Raw genomic sequence first — 20126 nt, forward strand, 5'->3', positions numbered from 1 at the left:
ACTTCTCTGTTCCCACTGTCCCACTTCAGCGCCTGTATGTGGCCAGCTCGTGCCAGCTCAGACGCCTGGAGTCAGCCAGGTACTCATTCGTGTGTTCCCACGTGGCTGAGACATTCCAGGGCGGGACAGTCATCAGGGCCTTCCAAGCCCAGGGCCCCTTTGTGGCTCAGAGCAACGCACGCGTGGATGAAAGCCAGAGAGTCAGTTTCCCGCGGCTCGTGGCTGACAGGTAGGAAGGGGACAAAGAAGACCCTGTAGTCCATCTGTGTCCCCATAGAATGAGACCTAAGGTCATCCTGTATGGCCAGAGAGGTCAAGTGGCCTGCCCAAAGTCGCAGAGTGTCAGGGATGAAGCAGAGCCTAGATTCCTTGGCTGACATGGCTGTCACTGTGAGCAGATGGAACTTGGCCTTGAGCGATCCCCAGTGGGCAGGAGGTACAGGCTCTGTTGCCTTGGTGACATAGGAGCTACATAAGCATCTCTAGCTTCCTTTGAGTACTACACGAGAATAAGAACACAAGCTTTGAGCACAGACACAGGTGCACATCCCAGCTCTTAGAGCTTACTCGCTGGGCCACTTTGGGCAAGTTATATAACTGCTCTGAACTTCGTTTGTCATAGTGGGTTTGTACTCCCTGGAGTGGCTGTGAGCATTAAACAGGTACACTCTTAGCTAATACCTGTGATGTGCTCACCACACGCCCAGCACAGTCCTCTGTGGATTAATTTATTTAATCCTACTAACACCTCCCCAGGCAGAGACTCTGATAGGTGGGGAAGCTTCAGCACAGAGAGATTTAAGAACTTGCCCAGGGCTGCATGGCAAATACATGGTAGGGACAGGATTTGAATCCAGGCAGTCTGATGCCAGAGTGTGGAGAGGGTCAAGCACACAGTAGGTGTGCATTCAATAAATGTCAGTTCCTTCCTTCTTGCTGCCCAGATCCTCAGCCAGTTGGGCGATCAGGTCCTGTAGCCCTGGGCAACGTCTCAACACCATACACCTTCTGGGTGACCTGCTCTGCCTCTTCTGGGGTCCCAGCCTGAGGAGGAGGGACCTTCAGACCTTTAGGGAGCACCTACTATGTGCAAGGGTCAGTGATTTCTGTGCCCTATACAGGGGTGGGGGGTGTGTATCTCATTTAATCCTCTCAACAGTAATGAACCAGATGTTACCTCATTCCACAGATGGGTGGACTGGGGTTCGGAGAAGTGAAGGAACTCCCCCAAGGTCAGCTGTCTAGGGAGTGGCAGATCCTCCGTCAGGCAAATGGGGCTTTAAATCCCAGTGTTTCTTACATGTATGGACTTGGGCAAGTAACTAACCCTTCTGAGCCCCCATGTCCCTATCTGTCAAGTGGGAGTAACAGAACCCCCATCGGGGGAGGGGGGTGTTAGGAGGACAAAGTGTTAGTGCAGTGAAACCCAGAGCTCCCTGAAGACAGGGATTTTTATCTGTTAGGGTCACAACTGCATCTCCAGTGTGCTCTGCACACAGTAGGGGCTTAATTAACACATAGGTGCTGAACCGAACACACAGATGAATAAAGGAATGAATGGTAGAGTTAGGAATTCAATAAAAGGGATGCGTATGTGTTCATCCTTCCAATATATATTTGTTGAGCACCCTTTATGTGCCGGGTCCTGTGCGAGGTCCTGGGAACAGAGCCATGAACCAAAGTTGCTGCCCTCATGGAGCTCATGATCTGCTGATAGAGGCCAACGGTCCAGGACCCATTAAACAGTTTCCTTATAAAGAGTGATGCCAGGGAGAAGCAGTCTTGGAAGGCTCTCTGAGGAGGTGATGCTTGAGCTGACTTGTGTGAGGATAAGATGTTGGCCACGTGAAGATGGAGGTCGGGTTCAGGCCCGGGGAGCACAAGGCACAAGGCTGGGCATAACCTAGGGACAGAAAAATGGCAACATGGCAAAGCTTTACTGGAGCACCTCCTGTGTGCTGCGCCCTGAGCTGGGCGCAGGCGAGACCAGGCAGCATCAGCCTCTCCCACCTGGGAGCTCGGGTGGGTCCCATTGCCGGGACCCCCTGGGCACTTGAGCTGGCATGCTGTCCAGTCCTTGTGCCCAGGGGAGCAGGTCCTGCAGAGAGGGCCTCACTGACCCCTCTCTTACCTGTCCCCTTGCAGGTGGCTCGCTGCCAACCTGGAGCTCCTGGGGAATGGACTGGTGTTCGCGGCCGCCCTGTGCGCTGTGCTGAGCAAGGCGCGCCTCAGCCCTGGCCTCGTGGGCTTCTCTGTCTCTGCTGCCCTGCAGGTACTCCCACACCCACAACCTGGGCTCTGGGGCACGGGCAGAACGCCACGGCCCCTGCCAGGGGGACCTTCAAGGACCCAAGTCCAAACGAGCAACCACTTAGGAAAACACAGCTCTACAGGAGCCTAAACTGGACCTCAGGCGAGACTCGTCCCTGCTGGAGCCTCCGTGTGCTCATCTGAAAAATGGGCGGTAATCCCGTCCTTCAGCTCTTGTAAAGACTCATTGAGAGAAAGCAAATAGAGTCCATTTCCAGTGTGTGGCTGACTTTTTATTAACTATGAATAACCATATTTGATGGTTATGACATGTAGAGAAAAAAATATGTTTACACATAGGTAAGTAGCATTTGTTATGAACGAGCCATTGTTCTAGGAGCTTTATAAGTACTCGCTCATTTAATCCTGCCCACAACTCCCTCAGGGGTACAGTTATTGCCTCATTTTACAGTTGAGGCCCTAAGCTTAAGAATGAAGCAAGCAAGAGGATGGAGCGTGACTGTGGGGAGGGAGCTTTGCTATTTCCTGGCTTGGGAGGCCTCTCTGAGGAGGGGGCTTGTGACTGTCCCTGCAGGAAGTGTAGGAATGAGGGAGGGGAGGTGGGGAGTGGTCCTGGTTGAGGGACAGCAGGAGGAAAGGCCCTGGGATGGGGTCGGGGGGGCGGTACTCCTGGGGATGAGGATGAGCAGGAAGGCAGTGTGGCTGGAGAGAGTGGGCGAGGCCGAGACTGGGGGCAAGGGGGCTGGTGTGGGCAGGGTGTCTGGGCTCTGATGAGAAGCTCGGTTCCAAGTGTGGAGGGAGAGCCGTAAAGAGAAACCTCTCAGCGTGGAAGTCAGGGGACCTGGGTCCTGCTGGGTGTCCTTTGGAGGGCTGCTTACCCTCTCTGGTCCTATGTCCCCAACTACGTCAAGAGAGGTTGCACCAGTAGATCCAGTCTGAAGCCTCCTTTCGGGTCCGCATACTCTAGTTCGCTTGAAGGAAAAGAGGGATCCCGTGGCTAGAGCCAAACCTCGCCCCTTCATCTGCACCAGCTCCTCCTCCTCACCTCTGTCTCCCCGGTGGAGTGGCTTTGCTGACGCTACCCTGATATGTCTTCTCGCACCAGGTGACCCAGACGCTGCAGTGGGCTGTTCGCAGCTGGACGGACCTGGAGAGCAGCATCGTGTCGGTGGAGCGGCTGAGGGACTATGCCCTGACACCCAAGGAGGTGATGGGCAAGGGGGCGGGGGCCGTGCTCCCTCCGGGACTTAGAGCAGAGGATGCCGGACCCAGGTCGACCCCTGCCGTGGGCTTTGGAGTCCCCACCACTGTAGGCTGGAGTCACAGCTGAGGTGGCAATATGGTTCAGAGGGTAGGGTCTGGAATGAGGTCAAATCCTGGTTCCTCTGCTCCCTTGAGCTCTGAGTGACAGGGGACAGTGAGTAACAGCAGGGTCACAGCAACGGGATCGTTAGCAGGACGACAACAATAGTGGCATGATAGGATCAGGGTAGTATTCCTGAAACGTGAATAGCGACCTTGTAGGAGTGGAAGGGAAATGAGCAACATAACAGTGGAGGGTGTGCTACGAGAGCAAATGAGATCCCCCCAGAAAGGACTTCGGACTGTGCCCCGCACACCATGAACAGTCAATGCATGTCCCTCGCTCTGCTTAGCTCCATTTCACAGACGGGGAAACCAAGTATCAAGGGAGTGGAGTGACCCGTTCAAGGTCACAGGACTGGCAAATGGCAGCATTGGTTTCCCCACTAAGACAAAGGGGAGTGTCTGCCTCTGCTAGTGGAAGAGAGAATATTAGATGACAATTAACAGTGACCAAACATGATGATAGGAGTTCCCGTTGTGGCTCAGCAGTTAAGACATAGTATCCATGAGGATGCATGTTCGATCCCTGGCCGCTCTCAGTGGGTTAAGGATCCGGCATTGCCACAAGCTGTGGTGTAGGTTGCAGATGCAGCTTGGATCCGGTGGAGCTGTGGCTCCCATTCGACCCCTAGCCTGGGAACCTCCATATGCCACAGGTGCAGCTCTAAAGATAATAATAACAGATAAAGAGTAGCCAACACTATTATTATGTTCACAATACCAAGTATTTGTTTCTAGCCTTGCTCTGTTCCATGTCCCGGAACAACCCCGTAAAACAGCAGTTAACACGCCCCTTTACAGAAAAGGAAACTGAGGGGTCGGAGAGGCAGGCCTTCTCTTCTGTTTTGGGAGAAGCCTGAAGAACGGCTCTCTGACCCAGTGTCCGCTCCTGCCCCAGGCACCCTGGAGGCCCCCCAGCTGTGCGGCCCGGCCCCCCTGGCCTCGTGGGGGGCAGATCGAGTTCCGGGACTTTGGGCTGAGGTACCGACCTGAGCTTCCACTCGCCGTGCGGGGCGTGTCCTTCAAGATCCACGCAGGCGAGAAGGTGAGCGGCCCTCCCCCAGCTTCCTCCCCATGGCCGCAGCCAGGCTGGGCATCACCCAGGCTCCAGGCCCTGAGCACCAGCTGCCTCCTCCATGTCCCCGCCTCAGATCCCCCAAGTCTTCAGACCCACCACCCCGAAACCCGTCGCCTCCTCCCCAGACCTGCTGCTGTCTCAGTGAACCCCACCCACCTTGGAGTCCCAGAGGAGGAGGCATCTCCCCGACTTCCTTCTCTGTCATTAGTCTAACACCTACTATGCGCTGGGTGTCATGTCGACTGTTCCACAGATACCACGCAGTTTGCATGGGCTCCGTTCCTGGCTTTGCCATGGCTGACCTTGGGCAAGTCACTTCATGCCTTGGTCTCAGGGTTCCCATCTATAAAATGGGAATAATAATGCCAACCTCATAGAGGTGTGGAGAAGTTTGACTGGTTAATGCAGAGAAACTGCCTGGAATAGTGCCTGGCACATAGCAAGTGTCCACTGATGCTTTTATTCATTATGATTTGCATTTTGACTCTGACAGCAACCCTACTCTTATCCCATGTGCAGATGCCTGGTCAGGCCATGGCATCGAATCCCTCCCTCCCTCCCACCGCTCAAGGCCCTCAACCGAGCCCTCGGCACCTCCCCCCCATTTGACCACTTCCAATCTGCTCTCCCGTGGTCTTGCTTTGAGCACATGATTTCCCTGCTCCAGATCGTCTTCCTCCTCTCAGCTTCCCTCCAGGTAGATCCCCAACTCCTGAGCTTGGCATTCAAGGCCCTGCCCAGCTCTCCTCTTCCTTCATTGCCCTGCCAAGGCTCAGCCAACATTGGTGGAGCAGCGGCCTCTGGCCTAAGTGGGCATGTGGTGCTGCCTTTTGGGGAGCTTACAGTCTAGCACTTGGTGCGGTTCACCTGGAGTCCTCCCCCTCCCTGAACTCCTACTCATCCTTCAAGATGCCACTCGGTATCCCCTCCTCCGTGAAGCCCTCCCTGATTATCCCCATCCCAGGCTACATGAATGGCACCTCCCTGCCTCCCTCCACTGCTGCAAGTCCAGAGCTTGATGGTAGAGACGCTGTAGTCAAATCAGGTTTACTCAGTGCACCGTTTCTAAGACCCGATGGTGAGGCTTTGGGAGGGAGGACTCCTTAATTTCTGTATTCCTGATGCCTAAAGGAGTGCCTGCCATCCCATGAGTGACAGACATTTCATTCATTTTTGAAACAAACACTGTTGAAATCCCTACCATGTGTTGGATACTGAGAATGCAACAGTAAATACTAAGGAAGAATAGGGGATGGAAAAAAAATGGGCGGATGGATGGACGAAGGATGGATAGATGGGACTGGGGCTGGATGGGAAGATGAATGTATGGAGAGGACAAAAGGCTGAGGAGGGAAGGAGAGATAGTGTGCCTGGAGAGATGGTGTGTGGCAGGCAGGAGGAGGAACCGAAGGAAGGAGGGATGGAAGACAGATGGGAGGATGAGGGTATGGATGGCAGGGAGGGTGGGAAAGGGATGGAGAGAAGAAGGGGGACTGACAGAAGGATGGGACATAAACAGAATGACATGGGGATGGAAGGGAGATGAGGGTTGGCGGAGGGGTGTGGATGGAAGGATGCAGGTGCGAGTTGTATCAGGATGAGGCGAAGATAGAGAAGACTGCACAGAGGCTGGATGGACTGATGGATGGATAGTGGAGAGGTGGCCGCGTAGAAGGCTGGATGCACAAAGGAGGATGGATGGATCTTGGGCGCAGGGGAAACCTCGAGCAAAGACATGCCCAGGAACCCTCCGGACTATGGCCCGCCTTCTTCTGGCTAGGCCTGCTCAGAACAGGCCTTGCCTTCCCATCCCTTGGCAGGTGGGCATCGTTGGCAGGACAGGGGCTGGAAAGTCCTCCCTGGCTGGGGGCCTGCTGCGGCTGCTGGAGGCTGCTGAGGGCGGGATCTGGATCGATGGGGTCCCCATCGCCCAGGTGGGACTGCACACACTGCGGTCCAGGATCACCATCATCCCCCAGGTGAGGCCCAGGTAGGGGCGGGGAGGGGCGGGAGGCATGGTTGGGCCCAGCTCTGACCTGCCGTCCCTCCCGGCCAGGACCCCATCCTGTTCCCCGGTTCTCTGCGAATGAACCTTGACATGCTGCAGGAGCACACGGATGAGGCAATCTGGGCAGCCTTGGAGACGGTGCAGCTCAGAGCCGTGGTGGCCACCCTGCCCGGCCAGCTGCACTACGAGTGTGCCGACCAGGGCGACAACCTGAGGTAGGGTTGCCCCAGCCCATCCAGGACCTGTGAGGAGCTGGGTGGGTAGCCAGGTGTGGCCAGGGTCCCCCCCAGCCCCTGCACAGGGTAATGTACCCCAGACAGTGCCTCCCCACGTGGCATGATCAACCTCGTTCTATTCCTGATCACAGCCCGAATCCCAGCCCTCCTCAGCAATTCAAACTCCAACAATCTCTGAATATCAAGTTTCTTTTTCCTAAATTCTTTTCTGAATTTATTTGGTGGTAAAACCCAACCTCTAATGATGCAAGATTATTTATAGTCTTTATTTATCTTGCTTAGCATTTATTTTGTTACAAAAAATTATTGCATTTGATAATTAGGCTAACGCCATGCTCCCTAGGTTTGTCAAGTAACATGATGTGCGCCTTTAAAAACTTTTAAAAAATTAAATTTTTTTTTTTTTAGGGTCACACCTGTGGCATATGGAGGTTCCCAGGTTGAATCAGAGCTGCAGCTGCTGGCCTATACCACAGCCACAGCAGCTCGGGATCCGAGCCACATCTGTGACCTACACTGCAGCTCATGGCAATGCCAGATCCTTAATCCACTGAGCAGGGCTAGGGATCGAACCTGCATCCTCATGGATACTAGTTGGGCTTATTACCACTGAGCCACAATGGGAACTCCTAAAACTTTTAAAACGTTTAGTAAAATGCACATAACCTAAAATTTACTGTCTTAACCATTTTTAAATTTTCTTAAAAATGATTTTTTTTCCACTATAGCTGGTTTACAGTGTTCTGTCAACTTTCTACTATACAGCAAGTGACCCAGTCACACATACATATATACATTCTTTTTCTCACATTCTCCTCCATCAGGCTCCATCATAAGTGACTAGATATAGTTCCCTGTGCTATAAAGCAGGATCTCTTTGTTTATCCACTCCAAAGGCAATAGTTTGCATCTATTAACCCCAGATCCCCAGTCCATCCCACTCCTTCCCCTTCCCTCTTGGCAACCACACGTCTGTTCTCCAAGTCCATGAGTTTCTTTTCTGTGGAAAGGTTTATTTGTGCCATGTATTAGATTCTAGATATAAGTGAGATCATGTGGTATGTCTTTCTCTTTCTGACTGACTTCACTTAATATGAGGGTCTCTAGTTCCATCCATGTTGCTGCAAATGGCATTATTTTGTTCTTTTTTATGGCTGAGTAGTATTCCATTGTGTATATATACCACATCTTCTTAACCCACTCATCCGTTGATCGACATTCAGGTTATTTCCATGTCTTGGCTTTTGTGACTAGAGCTGCATTGAACATACAGGGGCATGTGTCTTTTTCAATGAAAGTTTTGTCTGGATATATGCCCAGAAGTGGGATTGCTGGGTCATATGGTAGTTCTATATTTAGTTTTTTGAGGAACCTCCATACTGTTTTCCATAGTGGTTATGCCAGTTTACATTCCCACCCATAGTGCAGCAGGGTTCCCTTTTTTCCACACCCTCTCCAGCATTTGTTATTTGTGGACTTATTAATAATGGCCCATCTTAACCCTTCTTTAGTTCAGTTCTGTCATGTGGGGCATAGTCACGTCATGGTGCTGCAAGTCTCCAGAACATTTTCATTTAGTAAACTGAAACTCTCTGGCCATTAAACAGTTCTCTCTTTTCCCAGCCCACACATTTCACCTTGTTTCTCTGGGTCTGACCATTCTAGGTGCCTGATTTAAGTGGACTATTGGAGTATCTGTCTTTCTGTGACTGGCTTATCTCAGCATGATGTCCTCCAGGTTCACCCGTGTTGTAGCATGTGCTACAATTTCCTCCCTTTTTGAGGCCAAATAATATTCCACTGTCCGGATAGACCACATGTTTCTTCTCCGTTCATCCATTGATGGACGTGGGGGTTGTTTCTGCCTTTTGGCTATTGTCAGTAGTGCTGCTATGAACACAGATGTGCAGGTGGGTGCCTTTTACAAAATCAAAAGACACTGGATTTGAAACCCCCACAGGTGTTAGGGTCAGGGGCCGTGGGTGATGCACCAGAGAGGCAGCAGAGCATGGTGGCCGAGAGCATAGACATAGTGGTAGGACCTTGGGCAAGTGAATCTCCTGTGCCTCAGTTTCCTCATCTGTAACATGGGAGTAATAGAACCCAGCTCCCTGTGCAAAGATTAAACGAGTGCCATCAGTGAGTTACATGGACGAAGGAGGCGACGTGGTGGGTGCCTGGCTTAGAAGAAATACTTGTTTCAGTGCTCAGTGTAACCCTCCCAGCTGCACTCCCACTCATCCCATTTCAGAGCTGGGATCGAGGCTTGAGATTTGCCCACTCACCCAGCCCTTTGGCCGTGAGACCGGAGCAAGACCCAGACCCCTGACACCCGCACGGCCGCAGGAGGTCTGGGCTCCCGGAAGGGTTCCCTCTGAGAGGAAGCCGGACTTGGCAGGAAACAGCCTGAAACACCCTTGAGTCTCCCTGGTCTTGGGGCCTCACGGACTGCGTGTCCTTGGCCTTCCACTGCCTCCCCTGTAACTGGAGGCAAAGAAGGCCTTGCTCTGTGACAGTCACGCTCCTGAGCGCTTTGGTGTGACTTGACATGTTCTCACAACCCAGTGAGGAGGGACCCGTCCACACCGTACCTACCGCTGTAGTCCTTTTTTTAATTAGTGAAGTAGAGTCATGTTACACTGTTGTGTCCATTTCTGCATACAGCAAAGTGACCCAGTTTTATATATATATATGGTAATATTTATTATTGTAGTAATTAATGTGTGTGCGTTTGTATATATGGTGGGCGCCTTTAAAAACTTTTAAAAATTTAGATTTAACTTTAAAAGTTATATTTAATTTCAAAAACTTTAAAAGGTTTAAACTTGTAAAAATACATATATACACACATCCTTTTTCTCATATTATCTTCCATCATGTTCTGTCCCAGGAGACTGGATATGGGTCCCTGTGCCGCACGGTGGGACCTCACTGCCTACCGCTGTGATCTTTATGAAATGCGTCAGTACACAAGCATACAAGGTTGTGTCTGGCCCATGATGAAGACCGGAGGGTAGACATAGAACTAGCCGTTTCACAGATGGGGAAATTGAGGCACGGTGGTTTGCATGATGTGCCTAGTCACCCTGCTCAAAAATGGCAGGATATGGAGTTCGTGTCGTGGCTCAATGGTTAACAAATCCGACTAGGAACCATGAGGTTGCAGGTTCAATCCCTGGCCTTGCTCAGTGGGTTAAGGATCTGGCGTTGCCGTGAGCTGTGGTGTAGGTCACAGACACAGCTTGGATCCCGCGTTGCTGTGGCTCTGGTGTAGGCCGGCGGCTACAGCTCCAATTCGACCCCTAGCCTGGGAACCTCCATATGCCTTAGCAGCAGCCCTAGAAAAGGCAAAAAGACAAAAAAAAAAAAAGGCAGAATAGGGATTCTGACCAGCTCCATAGCCAGAGCAGCCACAAGTGGGGATGCGCATGTGCCTACCCTCGCCCCCCGCTTCTGTGGCTGCCGTGGAGACACACTTGTGGGCACGCCCTGCAGGTCAGTCCTGATGTGCAAATATCTGGCCTGACTGTCCCGCTCATTCCCAGCGTGGGGCAGAAGCAGCTCCTGTGTCTGGCACGGGCTCTTCTCCGGAAAACCCAGATCCTCATCCTGGACGAGGCCACGGCCGCCGTGGACCCAGGGACGGAGCGCCAGATGCAAGCCGCCCTGAGCAGCTGGTTTGCGCAGTGCACGGTACTGCTCATCGCCCACCGCCTGAGCTCTGTGCTCGACTGTGCCAGGTAAGCCCCTGATAGCCCATGGAGCCGGCCCCCAGGCCACCCCTGCAGGCAGAGGAAGGCGTCAGGGCTGAGAGCTGGAAGGGTGCTGGGATGGACAATCAAGTGTCTGCTGTCCAGGTGGCAAGGCCGATGCCGGGAGGGGAAGAATGAACCCAAGGACACATGCTGGCAGGGGCTTCCAGCTGGGCCAGCAGGGTCAGGAAGCCACATGGAGGGCTGGACCCTCTCAGAGCAGACACCCTGGGTGTTCAGAGCTGCTAAGACCCTGGGCTGGTGTCCAAAGAGCTGCCCATCTTCCTCTCCCCTGCAGGGTGCTGGTCATGGACGAGGGCCAGGTGGCAGAGAGCGGCAGCCCTGCCCAGCTGCTGGCCCAGAAGGGCCTGTTTTACAGGCTGGCACAGGAGTCAGGCCTGGTCTGAGCCCAGTGCCTTGATCCTCCTCCCACCACATCTGGCACAGAGTCTGCCAGGCCCTGGAGATGAGTGATCTGGGGTCAGCAGTGGCCCCGTGTAACTGTGTCTAGACTGCTCTCTGGGAAGACAAAGTGCAGCATCATCGCAGACCCAGAAGGACACCGCAACCTGCAGGTCGGCCTGATCAGGGCTCATCCAGCCCCACCTACGCCAGAGCCAAAGTTGACAGCCGCTCTCTGCCCTGGCTGCACACTGGACTCCCCTGGGGACCCCAGAGACCTGCCTGTGCCAAGGCTTCACCACCAACCATACCAGTGAAATCAGAATCCCTGGGGCTGGGGCTGGGACAATGGTGTGTATCTTTTACAGATGAACCTTTTTATTTTGAGATGATTGTAGATTGATAAGCAGTTGTAAAAAAAAAAATAATGCAGAGAGTTCCTGATACACCTTTAAGTCCTTTCCACCAATAATAACATCACTATTACAACCAGGAAACTGATGTTGGGACAATCCACTGAGCCTATTAAGATTCCCTAGTCTTACTTGTAGGTAGGGGTGTGTGTGTGTACGTACATCTGTGCAGTTGCATCACACATACTGGTTCCTGCATCCACCACCGGTCGGGGATGCTGACCGCTTCTGTCTCCACGAGGACCCCTCAAGTTGCAGTTTTGTGACCACGCCCACCTCCCTCCTGCGCCCCGCCCCCTGGTCTCCAGCCACTGTGATTCTAGCCTGCAGCCAGGACTGAGCACTGCTGCTCCACCCTCCTCCTGCGCTCCCGGGGGTGTTTTGTCTGAAAAGACATGCAAGCCTCAACCTACACCAGAGACGGGGCTCTCCAGGCGAAATTCCTCGCCCAGCATGTTCAGTTCAGCTCTGAAAGCGAGAGGAGAGGAACCAGGTCACCCAGCCCCCACTGGGAGAGTCTGCTCAGGATGTGGCCCTTTTCACACATTTGTCTTATTAAAGACCAAATCGTGCCCAACAGCAGGTAGAAACACCCAGGGTGTTTCTGTTCACACTTGTGCCCATCAGACGCCATTCAGAGATGTGGCTGGAAGGCTGAGGTCAAGGGTGGGTCAAGGTCCAATATTTGCTTCCATGAAGGAACCTGCATGGCCCCTGGGCAGCTCAGGCCCCTTTCGGATATCGGTCAGCATTCTAGTAAAACCGGCTTCAGGCACCAAGAAAGACGTGAGAGCCAAACCTGAGGTCACAGGGACATAGCTGAAAAGGTAGCATGAGAACTCAGTCCCCAGACCCTACATGTGCCAGCCTGGCATTCTTCACTGACCCCCTGGCACTGCCACCGGGACAAAGCAAGTTAATACTCAAGAGTCAGAGCCCAGCTGGACGTAAAGTAAGTGCTCAGTTGTCCTTTGCTGTTATTCTCAAGGCTGCTGTTCAGGGGCCTCCGAGGGACAGCAGAGAAGGGTAGGTGCACCAGGATTTTTTTTAACTTCTTCGCTATGGACATGTTGGCAGGGGGGATAATTCTGTGGGGGGAGTGTCCTGTGCCTTGTAGGATGTTTAGCAGCATTCTGGCTTCAACCTGCTAGAAGCCAGTAGCTCCTTGTCCTCTAGTTGTGCCAAAAAGTTCTCCAGACACTGCCGGTTGGGATCACCGACCCCCTCCCCGGTGATCCACTGGTACTTGGGTAACGGCCATGCGGGTGTGTCAGGAGGGGCCTGTGGACACCACCTACTTGCCAGCACACAGGGCCTGCCCCGTCCTAGCCGGGTCATGGGCACTTTATGATGATCCATCCTGACCTAGGGTTTTCAGCCCAGAGTCATCTAAACCCAGATCCCATCCCAGCTTCTACCTCCCTCTGCCAAGATGTGACCAGAAGTTCATTTTGTTTCTTTTTTCTTTGTTGAGAGCTGCACGCACGGCATATGGAAGTTCCCAGGCTGAGAGTCGAATTGGAGCTGCAGTTGCTGGCCTACACCACAGCCACAGCAACTCAGGATCCCAAGCCACATCTGAGACCTACACCACAGCTCATGGCAAGGCTGGATCCTTAACCCACTGATTGTGGCCAGGAACCAAACCTACATCTTCATGGATACTGGTTGGGTTCTTAACCTGTTGAGCCACAAGGGGAACTCCCAGAAGTTCATTTTGACCTTCAAGATGGGCTGGAGGTCTGCATCCTTCACCTGCCCCCGTGGTCATGCTGACACAATGCTACCGTGACTGGTGATTGTGCTCCATTTTGCAGATGAGGAGACTGGGGCTCAGTGGACGTGACCTGGCAAGGCTAACTGGCTAGTAAGTGGCAGAGCAGGGATCTGCCCTTGGATCTAACACCAAAGTCCAAGTGAGGGCATCTGCCCAACTGCGGGGCATGGGCATGGGCATGCAAGACCGGGTGCTTCGTGTGTCTCTGCCTGGAGCTGAGCCACCTGTCATCCCGGAGGAGCAACCGCAGGCAAAGGCGGCTGCAGCTGTATGCTTGGCTCACTCACGTGGGGTCACCCCCAGGGCCACAAGAGCTGCCTTCACAGAGGGGGGTGTTGTGCCGGGAAGCAACGTGTGGGCCGAGGGGCCAGTTTCCGCGAGAGCCCGCTAACAAGGCTGCTGCTGGGCCCACCCCTTGGCGCCTTGGAGACCTGCCTGAGGGTCACCCTGGCTGCTAATCCCCCTGCCCTTCTGCCGTGGCTCCTGCCAGCGGTGCCAGGCTGGTGAGTGGAGCACAGTTCAGAGGCGGGAAAGCCACATCCAGACCATCGTGGGTCAGTGCCTCTCTCAGTAGGTCCTTCAGCTTCATCCAAGCCCCGCCAGTCCCTGCAAACAGCCGTGCCCGCACCATCGCTCCGTTCATCCCCACAATCAGACACAGAAGACTCATCGTCCTGCCCCTCGTGGGGCCTCTGCTGAGGAAGGTACTGTCACAGGCCCCTCTTACAAATGAGAAGACTGAGCGTAAGTAGGGCTGGCTGCAGGGTGCGTGTCCAAACCACACGCATGTTTGAACCACTCACGTTTCTTTAGCGCTGGGACTTGAGCTAATTTCAATTCCACTCTAGAAAACCACAGGGGTAGGAAAGGGCTCCTTTGCTTCTTGAGCCAAGAGATTGGTGCGTTTTTGTTCGCCATGTTTTCCCCGGCACCTGATGCAGTGCACAGCACACAGGAGGGGTCAGTAGATCCCAACTGGATGACATGAATGCATGAATGGGCTCACCATGTATGAAGGCGTCCTAAGGGCCAGGCAAGTGCCGGGTGCTTTACCCCTCATCTCTTTTCAGCCTCACGACCACCTGCCCAGGTGGATACGACCCCAGTTGTACTGATGCAGAAGCTGCAGCTCCCAAAGGGCAAGTTCCAGGGGCCCAGTGCCTCCACCCTGGGCCCAGATCCGGCCCTGGGACGCTCCGACCAGGATCAGAAGGCAGTCGCTGAGCACGGGCCACGTGCCCTGCTCTCACAGCTACCACTGTCAAGTAGTGAAGGGAGCAGGTGACGTGGCCGTCTGTGGGAGAGGGAGGACCTGGAGGCAGGGCTGTGCCCGGCACGTTGGAAGAACTCAGTGAGGTGAGCAAGTGGAATGCGGCTGGGGAGCCAAGCGGTGGCCAGAGTCAGGAGCTGACACAGGGCACAGGGAGCCAGGAGGCCTGTGACAGAGGAGCCGCACAATCTGCCATGTTCTCGCAGGAACGTCAAGGCTGCTGGGCCCAGAACAGACTGTGGGGGGCGGGGGTCAGGCCCAGCGAGGCAACGATGAGGGGGGTGAGGAGTGGTCGGATTCGGGGATGGGAAGTGGTGGGGTTCCGGGTGTGAGGGAGGAAGTCAACTGAATTGGCTGTAGGATCTGGCCCAGGACATGAGAATGGACAAGCGGCTCCCTGCTCCTCCATGGCCCGGGCCTCCCTTCCTGAGGAGACCCAGGCAAAGGGCTGAGCCCGGGGCCTGGCACGTAGCAGGTGCATTAACAAAGCTGACGTCACCCTTCGACTTCTGTGGCACTGGGACACTCACCTGGAAGAGCAGGTGCGCAGGTCTGTCGGTCTCCCCCACCTCCCACGCCCCTCCCATGCATGCGCACTCTGGCTCCACCCTCTTCGGTGTCAGCGCTGCACCTGCCCCCCTCTTCGTAAAGCTGATGGACTGAAACCCTGGCCTGGGATTTCTCCTGAGCCCCCAAACGCCCCACAACACACCTGCAGGCACATGCCCGGTCACACACACCTGTTCAGGATCTGACCCAGGATTTTAAGACTCAGGGTCAGGCCCTGAGAAAGAAAACAAACACTGTGTCTAAAATCACCCCCCCACACCCCCCCCGGCCCGGGCAGGCACATCCAGGTGCTTCTCATTCTAACAGCAACAACTGCTCCTCTTTACAAGAAGCCCGGGAGGCAGGTATGACCAGCCTCATTTTGCAGACAAGGTAACCAAGGCACGATGACTAAGTGACCTGCCCAGGGTCACACAGCCAGCAGATGACAAGAGTGCCACACTGACTCTGCCCAAATCCCACCCGATCCCTAACCTCCACATTCCCATTGCCGAGAGCTCCCCCTAGAAACACATTTGCCCCGGAGACAGAACAGCAGCAGCAGAGAGGGGGACCCACACGGACTTGGGGAGGGAGGGTGAGAACCTCAGCTTATCTTTCCCAGAAGAAGATGCAACAGTCATTTTAGAAAGAAATAAAATATTTTTTTACTGCAAATTATTTGCAAAAGTTCACGTTTCCAGTGTTAAGTCATTACAAAAAGATCCCCAAGAAACGCTTGGTTTATCCAATGTGAAAGAATGGTTTAACTTACAAAAAATAAATATATATATTTCCACCTAAAAGAAGAAAGATGCTTCTCTGGTTTGAAGTCAGCACTGAAATTCACATAGCGAGCAGGAATCTTGGGGCAGCCACGACCTCTTTGCTTTTTGGGTCTCACTTTAGTCTCCAAGCGAGGGACCTCACAGGCCTTGAAGAAAGGACCCCCCCCCCCCACCTATTTCTTTCCAGGAACTACAGGGACCAACTGCCGGATGCCGGGCCCCTTGGCCACTCCCTGGGATGCTGCTCCTCGCCCCAGGACTTTCTCCCAAGAAATCAAAATCTTGAGACTGTTTTTAAAGTATGGCTCCAGGGAGAGAAACGAAGAAAAAGCAAATCACTGGTACTCGTGAATGGGTCTCCTCTTGTCCGGGAAGAGACGCGGTAACCGTTAAGTCCAGCTCTCCACACCACCGCCCCCGGGGGAGAAAGGGAGAAGGAGGTGGCTCAGCAGGGCTTTTCTCTGTACCACCTGGTCACGGTACGGGGTGGGGCCGGGGGGGGCGGGGGGGGGGGGGGAACCCAGCGCTCTTGGCTTTGAAGGCCTGGAGGAGCAAGGCCTTTCTAGCCCTGGGTAAAGGGAGGGAGGGAGGCAGGAAGAGACTGGATGCAGAGAGGTGAGCGGCCTGGAGACCCGAGGCCAGGCCCCCCAGAGTCCAGCCCGGGGATGAGGCCACCTCCAGCCCGAGGGGCCCAAGTCCTGGTGGAGGCGGTGCCAGCCCGTTGGTTCCCAGCGTCGGAACAGCTGGAAGACCTGCTGGCGGGTGAGAATAGCCAGAGACCTCGGGACCCCGCCCAAGGGTGGCATGGAACTTTGCCAGACCCCTCACCTCTAAACCACAGCCCTGAGGAGAGGAAGCAGCTGAGTGGTGCCAGACAAGGACGGAGAGGGGCCGGGGACCGGGAAGCTTCTCAAAAGCCTGGGACCCACAGCCGTTGGCAGGAGAGAAGTGAGGCCGTGGGTGGGATCTGGGCACTAGCATACTGGACACAACCGATTTCTCTGGAATTCTGGCGGCCCCAAGCTCCCACGGGGCGCTGCGGGCACACATGCCCGCCAGTGGTGTGAGAACACGTGTGCATCTATGGGGGCAAGAGGCCAGGGTGTGCGTGTTTTGCGGGGACCACGTCTCTGTGTTGCTCCTGTTTCTTCATGGCCCGCGCCAGCCGGGGGGCCAGAGGGTGGCTGCTGTGTGTGTGTGTGTGTGTGTGTGTGTGTGTTTTGGTTTAGGTCTGTTTTTGCTTTTTTTTTTTTGGTTTCAGTCTACGAGAGCCTTGGGTTCCCAAGGGGGCTGATTCATCCCTGGCTGCGGGCACGTCAGCCCCGTGGTTCTGACCAGCTGCACCCGCTCCGGGCTCACACCAAGCCGGCATCTTTGGCCATGCCATAGAAGAGACCTCGCTGCTGCAGGAGCTCGGAGGGGGAGCCGTGCTCCCGGATCTCCCCTTTGTCCAGGACGATCACCCTGCAGGGCAGGAGACAGACATGAGGGGTGGGCGAAGGGCTGGCACCTCCTGCCCCATGGGCCCACCAGGCAAGTCCCCACTTTGGGTCAGGTCGCTAACACCGTCTGCCAGGACTGCCGCGGGAGCCTTTCCCCTGGCTGCCCATCCTCAATCCCAGTTCTCATTAATGCCGATGTCCGGTGACACCACCCCCAGTCCCATCACCTTTCACCTTTCCTTCCCAGCACAATTCGCTTTTATTTATTTTTTGCTTTTTTTAGGGCTGCACTCGCAGCAGAGGGAGGTTCCCAGGCCTAGGGGTCCAATCAGAGCTGCAGCTGCCAGCCTACGCCACGGACACAGCACTGCAGTATCTAAGCTGCGTCTGTAACCTACACCCCAGCTCACAGCAACACCAGATCCTTAAGCCAGACAGAGGCCAGGGATGGAACCTACATCCTCGGGGATCCTAACCTGCTGAGCCTCAGCAGGTACTCCCACAATTTGCTTTTATTTGTTGCCGTGTCTCTCTTCTGTTTCCGGACCCAGCCCCTAACGAAGCTATAAGCTTCCATGGGCAGGCTCCTGTCTGACTCCCAGCTGAGGCCCCAGGGCCTGGGACAGAGCCAGGACTGTGGCAGGCACCCCACACATCTGTGCTGATGGACTCCACGAGTCAGTAATGTCAGAAAGGCCCAAGGACCCAGAGAGGTGCCACCTGCTGGGACTGTCCCTAAGCACAGGGACACGGAATGAATGAGGGGGGTGAAGCCCTAGGCCCAGGGCCTTCTCTGCCAGGAGCGTCACCTGGTGTAGTCCATGATGGTGTTGAGCCGGTGGGCGATGGTGAGGACGGTGCAGTCATGGAACTGCGTCCGGATGGTGGACTGAATGAGGTCATCCGTTTCCAGGTCCACGGCCGCCGTGGCCTCATCCAACACAAGGATCTTCGTCTTCCTCAGCAGGGCCCGGGCCAGGCACACGAGCTGACGTTGCCCAACGCTTGACCGGAGGAAAAAGACCAGATCACAGTGTCAAAACCACCCCTGACAACAAAGCCCAGGCCTGAGGGGGGGAGGGTGCAGGGAGAAGAGACCCTGGGTGTTGCCTAGACCAGGCGAGCACGTCCACTCCCCGCACCTGTGCCCGGGGCAGACATCACTAATCAGAACTGCCTGCTAGAAGCACTTGCGCATTGGTGGTTGGTTGTCATGGTGATGGATAAACAAAGAGGTGCGGGATCCCTTCTGTGCCAGGCATTAACACTTTAACCGATGGGTGGGGACAGGGAGGGCCCAGAGCCCTGCTCTCTACTGACTGAAGAGGAGACGTTCAGAAGTTTAGCAACTGCCAGCCACTCCCATTGAATGTACCTGGTGGGAGAGGGGAAGCGTTCTGGCCACTGTGGCTCCCCCTCCTGGTAAGATGAGCCTGGACTGAAATCCATTTTAGATACTGCAACCGAGGCCCCCAGAAGTTAAGAGCCAAACAGCGCATCTGGCAGAGCTGGGACTCAAACCCAGGACAGACACAGCTGCAAAATGGCAAAACCTTCCACCACCCTGACAGAGGTAGGGCGGAGTAGACCTGGTCGGGGGGGGGGTGCCCCCCCACTCACCTCAGGTTCTCCCCGCCTTCCGCGCACTCGTGGTTCAGCTTATCGGGAAGGGCGGACACGAAGCCCTTGAGGTGGGCCAGCTCCAGGGACGTCCAGACCTCTTCCTCCGAGTACTGGCTGAACGGGTCCAGGTTCATGCGGAGGGAACCTGAAAACAAAACTGGATCCTGTCGGGAGGGAAGACGGGAGATGACGAGTGAGGCTTGTGTCCCTTGAGGACAGGGGTGGGGCAAAGACGTGGGATACAGAAAGTTCTGGTGGGTCTTGTTCAAAACAGGCTTTCAGGAGCTCCCTGTGGCCTAGCAATGAAGGATGCGGTGTTGGCACTGCAGTGGCTCGGGGGTGATCCCTGGCCTGGGAACTTCCACCTGTTGCAGGTGTGGCCCCAAAAAAAGGAGTTCCAGAGTTTCTCGGGACCACCACTTCTGAAGATACCAACCACCATGTAGGGACCTGGGTCAGGTGAAATAAAATAGATTGCTTTCCTGCAACACTGCCCAGAGCATTCAATTTGCAAAGGTGATGGGACCTTTTGGGAAGGGAGGTGGCGCACAGGTAATTCCTAACTGCCGGGTAGCGTGGATTCCTCCCCATTCCTGCCTCCAAGTAAGAATCCTTTTTTCGCTTTTGAGGGCCACACCAAAGACATATGGACCTTCCCAGGCGAGGGGGGACGTCAGAGCTGCAAGTGCCGGCCTATACCACAGCCACAGCCACATGGAATATGAGCCACATCTGTGACCTACATCCACCACAGCTCACAAGGCTGGATCTTTAACCCACTGAGCAAGCCCAAGGATCGAACCTGCATCCTCATGGATACTAGTTGGGTTGGTTACCAGGGAGCCACCATGGGAACTCCCCAAGTAAGAATCTTAGAAGAGGTTTCCCGCTGTGCCACAGCAGGTTAAGAATCCAATGTTGCCACAGCAGTGGCTTGGATTTGATCTCTGGCCCAGGAGCTTAAAGAAAGAATCTTCAAAGATATCTGAACCAAAATAATACTAAAAGGCAACATATTAAGGAATCGCCAGCTGCAGGAATCAGTCTAGAATCTTCATATTTCTCCCCTGGCTCTTGGGAGGGTGAAAGATTCCTGCCCTGACCAACAGCCAACAGGCCAGTATCCTAACTGGATGTTAGGTGCTCAGGAAA

At 54.6% G+C, this 20126-nt stretch overlaps 2 protein-coding genes across 9 annotated transcripts in view; one reads left to right on the plus strand and one right to left on the minus strand.

The window, feature by feature from the left end:
* ABCC6 (ATP binding cassette subfamily C member 6) overlaps nucleotides 1-11590 on the plus strand; it is a 97847-nt gene extending 86257 nt beyond the window's left edge. Inside the window, exons 24-31 of the mRNA XM_047780426.1 lie at nucleotides 30-229; nucleotides 2146-2272; nucleotides 3377-3478; nucleotides 4535-4681; nucleotides 6535-6693; nucleotides 6771-6937; nucleotides 10504-10698; nucleotides 11009-11590. Of these exons, the coding sequence (XP_047636382.1) occupies nucleotides 30-229; nucleotides 2146-2272; nucleotides 3377-3478; nucleotides 4535-4681; nucleotides 6535-6693; nucleotides 6771-6937; nucleotides 10504-10698; nucleotides 11009-11117 (1206 nt within the window). The 3' untranslated portion in view covers nucleotides 11118-11590. The remainder of the gene's footprint in view (nucleotides 1-29; nucleotides 230-2145; nucleotides 2273-3376; nucleotides 3479-4534; nucleotides 4682-6534; nucleotides 6694-6770; nucleotides 6938-10503; nucleotides 10699-11008) is intronic.
* Nucleotides 11591-15764: 4174 nt separating this feature from the next.
* ABCC1 (ATP binding cassette subfamily C member 1) overlaps nucleotides 15765-20126 on the minus strand; it is a 160966-nt gene continuing 156604 nt past the window's right edge. For all 8 annotated transcript variants that reach the window (XM_047780429.1, XM_047780435.1, XM_047780434.1 and 5 more), the window contains 3 exons: nucleotides 18972-19138; nucleotides 18161-18355; nucleotides 15765-17373 (listed from right to left, as the gene is read on the minus strand). In XM_047780429.1, coding sequence (XP_047636385.1) covers nucleotides 17265-17373; nucleotides 18161-18355; nucleotides 18972-19138 — 471 coding nt within the window. In that variant the 3' untranslated portion in view covers nucleotides 15765-17264. The remainder of the gene's footprint in view (nucleotides 17374-18160; nucleotides 18356-18971; nucleotides 19139-20126) is intronic.

The sequence above is a fragment of the Phacochoerus africanus genome, chromosome 5, assembly GCF_016906955.1.
Source record: "Phacochoerus africanus isolate WHEZ1 chromosome 5, ROS_Pafr_v1, whole genome shotgun sequence".
NCBI lineage: Eukaryota > Metazoa > Chordata > Mammalia > Artiodactyla > Suidae > Phacochoerus > Phacochoerus africanus.